Raw genomic sequence first — 4,417 nt, 5'->3', positions numbered from 1 at the left:
CCCAAGCCTCAGAACGACACTGAGGTATTTCTGTACAAAATAGACACACCTATGTAGCGGAAAATATAAATCATACAACCATATATATATACATACAATACCAGAATTCAATGTTTCCAAACTATAGGTACATTTATACATCTCTCACCAGTACCATCTATCCCAAAACACAAAGCTCTGTACACACTTATCCTATAGGCAGGGCAATCAAAAGTGACCTCTATCTGCGAGCCTGATCTTCTCACCTAAATGGCTCACCTAAAAGATGTTAAAGTAATGGGGTGAGACGACGCTCAGTAAGTAGAAATATGCTATTACTAGTGTGTGGCGACCAAGTTGCATAACTATTATAATAACATCTGAAACTGTATAAAATGGTAAATTTGTACAAAGTATATCATACATTCATCGTAGTTTAAAATATAACTCTATCATCCGATTTTCTACTTTTCATACTTCTAATATCATACTATATTTATCAAACACTGTAAATCTGTATACATATACATAATTGTGATTTTCCCTGAAAATTTGTATGTCATGATTTCACCCCTCATGATAGGGTTGTGCGGCCCGTAGGCTGGACTTAACTCTGGTTAGCCCACCAGGTAAGTCACTTTACTCTACCCTTTCTCAGTCTGACCAAATTGCATCCACTCCTAAGCATGGAATTGGAAAAACTACCTCGCCAAATCGGCCCCCCTCAACCTAGAATCTGGTGAGTTTGCAAGCTCTCCAAGCGCGATTGACAGAACCCACATACTATCTAAGAAATGTGGTTGCACTCTGATCTATAAATAGCAACAGTATTGTGCTCTGTTATCTGTATCTATCTGTAATATTTCATGAGGGATTTGATACTGTATATATATATAACTATAATTTTTCTACTGTTTTCATCATGTTTTCAAAATAACCATAACACTGTAAATATGAACTGTATATACTATGATATCTAATCACATATCTGTAGTATCTGACTGTAATAACAGTATACCTGTCTGTAATAATTGTCTATTTAATCTATCTATATAATTTGAAAATCTGAGTGTTAGGGTTTTAGGAAACATGGTATTCTATAATTGCTGTAATATACTGATCTGAATAAATACTGTAATACTTGATTGATAAATATCTATCTGGTAAATATCTGTCTATATCTGGAAACATGCTATTGGAGGCTAAAGCTACCATCCAATCCTCACATGGTTACAGTACACAGATATAATTCCAAAAGAATTGGAGAAACCATGTGCAGTATGCAGCAAAGCAGAGCAACTTTTATGCATAAGTAGGATCCCTAGGAAACACAATTCCATTAACATTTTAAAGTTTAAAGACACAGGAAATGGTAAAATCCCAGAAAGCATCAACTGCATAGGCAATAGGATATGCAGGCACCAACATGGCAACACGTCTTATTATCATTTCACACACAAGACTATTCGAATTCCGCGGTGTCGAAGGAAAGTAGAGGTCCATTCCATCCTAACCGTCCATTCGGATGATGCATCGAATGCTTTCCCCCTTCAGCATGTAGTCGAAGGCCTTGTTGATCTCGGCGAAAGGGACTTCATGTGTGATAAACTTCTCTAGCTCGAGCTCCTGCAGTATTTGAAGCAACATTGTCAAATTGAAAGCCATGTTGTTTGGTTGGGGTAGGAGTAGGACAAGTGGGATATGTTCCGTTCGTCATAAGCTTAATCAAGTATGTACCTTGTTCATGTATTTCTCGACCACTGATGGGATATCGGATCGGGGCTTGAAGTTCCCGAAGAAGGTACCCTTGAGAGTCCTCTCATTCAACAAGTTCATGGGGTTGGTCTTGAAGACAGCATCCTTATGGGGCACCCCAACAACAACAGCAACGCCCCAGCCCTGAGAGAGGCACATTAATTTGATGAGTTACCATCATATATAGCAATTGCTAATTGTTTGTTCAACACTTATAATATGGAGGATATATACATCATGGACGCATTCAAATGCAGAAATCATGGCATTGACATTCCCAGTGCATTCTATGCTTCTGTCCACACCTCCATCAGTCATCTCTGCAATCACCTACAATAACCAAAATAGCTTGCTTGTGTTAGAATCTTTTTGTGAACTTGCACAGCCTACTCTATAAATCCCAGACTAAATGAATATCAGACATTTTAAGAACATGGAATTAATAAGTCTCATGATAAGTGATAACCATGTCATGGTTATGGGTGGGTCATGTTTGCTCAAGGAGTCTATGGTGGGTAAGGTTTCCTTGTGTTGGTATTGAAGCAAAACCCTTAGATTCATACGAGACTTTTTGGAACATGAAATAGAAAATAATTTATTTTGAAACCCTTAGAGGGTAGTAATTAAGCTCTCCTTAAATTCTTATGAAACTTTTTGGACCTCAACAATGGAATTCATGGTGTAAAGTACACCTTGAAATTATTTTCTATTTCATGTTCATATGTCATTGACTCATTTGGGAAATCATTATTGCTGTTTCGAAACAAATTATTTTATCAGCTAGAAGTATCATAAGAGAAGCTGGGATGGATGTTGCAAGGGAAGCTGAAATAGCAAACCTCCTGAACTGGTTTTTGATGGTCCGATGGGTTCACGAACTCCGTCACGCCAAACTTTGTAGCTGTTCATTAAATCGCAAAGAATGATCAATAATGTTTCCATCTCTAATTACTGATAAAAAAAAAAAAACAGTCTGGCTCACAAAGCTCCCGTATATGCGGGGTCCGGGAAAGAGGCGGACCACAAAGCATGATATGGCATTCTATTGAATGGATTAATTGCTTACCTTGTTCAAATCTGTTGGGATTCAAATCAACACCAATAATTCTTGAAGCCCCAGCAAGCCTAGCCCCTTCTGCAGCCTATTTATATAAATACAAGGCCACCACAACATGAATTAAGCATCTTCACCATAGAATACAAACACTACTACATAGTGAAAAGAGAGTAGACCAGAAACTCACAGCAAGGCCTACAGCTCCCAATCCAAACACAGCCACACTAGAGCCTTTTGGAGGTTTTGCAACATTCAGGGCAGCACCAAGTCCTTGATTTGAAATGAAAACCAAGATGTGTTCAACGACAAAAACATTAAAGCATTCCTTTTAGCTTTGATTACATGTTTTGGTTTTCAAAACACGATCAACTGTTTAATATTGTACCTGTGGAAATCCCACAGCTGAGAACAATAACTTTGTCTAGGGGAGCAAGTGGGTTAATCTTTGCGACGCAGCCGATGTGAACGACAGTGTACTCGCTGAAGGTGGAGGTTCCGAGGAAGTGGTAAATGGGCTTGCCATTGATGGAGAACCTCGATTTCTGATCGTTGAGCATCACGCCACGGTCGGTGTTGATCCTGAGGAGTGTGCACATGTTGCTCTCTTCTGATTTGCAGTGTGCGCACTCTTTGCATTCCCCGGTGAACACCGGAAGGACATGATCTCCTGGTTGGAGATCTGTCACACCCTCTCCCACACTCTCCACAATCCTAAACACCCACATCAATTCAAAGAAAAGAAAAGAAAAGAAAGGAAAAGAAAGGCTGCATTATTCACAATGACTGAACAAAATTTAAGCCTGCATAGTAAGAGAAATTAATTCATACCCTCCTGCCTCATGTCCGAGGATTCGGGGGAAAAGAGGGGTCTGTCCCTGCAAGATCAAAGAACAAAAATGAAAAAAACCATCTTTGTCATCATGAAGAACACAACTACAAAATGAATTGAGTTGAATCGATCTCTCATCGTTGTGCTAAGCACATGACATGGGTATTAAGTCATTATATTCATTTATTAGTATAACATATCACCTTAGCTTCCCAGAAGTAGACATCTGAGTGGCAGAGAGCAGTGACGAGGATCTTCAGGCGAACCTCCATGGCCTGCGGCGGCGCCACCTCCACTTCCTCGATCACCAGCGGCTTCCCTGCCTCCCATGCCACGGCGGCTGCAGCTCAACCCATCAGAAAAATTAATTAAGACGATTGAACAACAGAAAGTTTGATCGTGAAGAAGAACCCAACTGATGAATTGAAGCAGCAGTACTACCTTTGCAACGAATGACTTGACCAGCTGTGCTTGACATTTTCTGTGCGTTTAATTTTCTGTTCGCTAATTTGCCACAATTGGGTTATGACTCATGAGATGGAAGACACTTTGTGTGGTATTTATAGAATGAATTAGGAAGACAGAAAAAGAAAAAAAGTACATAAAGGATTGTGCTGTCACTGGTTGCTGGTCTGGGTTCCCTGATAGGCTCATATGTATATATATAATATATATATATATATATACTTTAGTTTTGATTTAATTGTATTGTCAATTTACATGTCAAATTTAAATTTAAATTCAAATTCAAATTTAAAGTTCCCATAATCATATTTCCGAATTTTCAACTGCGATTT

The 4,417-nt window shown here is 38.9% G+C and overlaps 1 protein-coding gene across 1 annotated transcript; it reads right to left on the bottom strand.

The window, feature by feature from the left end:
• Positions 1-1,292: 1,292 nt before the first annotated feature.
• On the bottom strand, positions 1,293-4,174 carry LOC131161327 (alcohol dehydrogenase 1-like). Its single transcript, XM_058117016.1, has 10 exons — positions 4,062-4,174; positions 3,824-3,960; positions 3,620-3,666; positions 3,177-3,502; positions 2,979-3,061; positions 2,801-2,876; positions 2,574-2,635; positions 1,969-2,064; positions 1,717-1,878; positions 1,293-1,605 (listed from the first exon to the last, which is right to left on the bottom strand). Exons 1-10 carry the CDS (start codon positions 4,096-4,098, stop codon positions 1,489-1,491), a joined length of 1,143 nt encoding a protein of 380 aa, XP_057972999.1. The 5' UTR covers positions 4,099-4,174; the 3' UTR covers positions 1,293-1,488.
• Positions 4,175-4,417: the final 243 nt, after the last annotated feature.

The sequence above is a fragment of the Malania oleifera genome, chromosome 8 (genome assembly GCF_029873635.1).
Source record: "Malania oleifera isolate guangnan ecotype guangnan chromosome 8, ASM2987363v1, whole genome shotgun sequence".
Taxonomy (NCBI): domain Eukaryota; kingdom Viridiplantae; phylum Streptophyta; class Magnoliopsida; order Santalales; family Ximeniaceae; genus Malania; species Malania oleifera.
Note: the sequence above shows the minus strand (reverse complement) of the source record. Positions and strands in the feature narration are given on the sequence as shown.

Coding starts and splice junctions, on each gene's coding strand:
- LOC131161327 (XM_058117016.1), bottom strand. CDS start 4,098: ATGTCAAGCACAGCTGGTCAAGTCATTCGTTGCAAAG. Junction 3,062..3,176: donor CAGCTGTGGGATTTCCACAG/GTACAATATTAA, acceptor TTTCAAATCAAG/GACTTGGTGCTGCCCTGAAT. Junction 2,877..2,978: donor TGGGAGCTGTAGGCCTTGCT/GTGAGTTTCTGG, acceptor TTATATAAATAG/GCTGCAGAAGGGGCTAGGCT.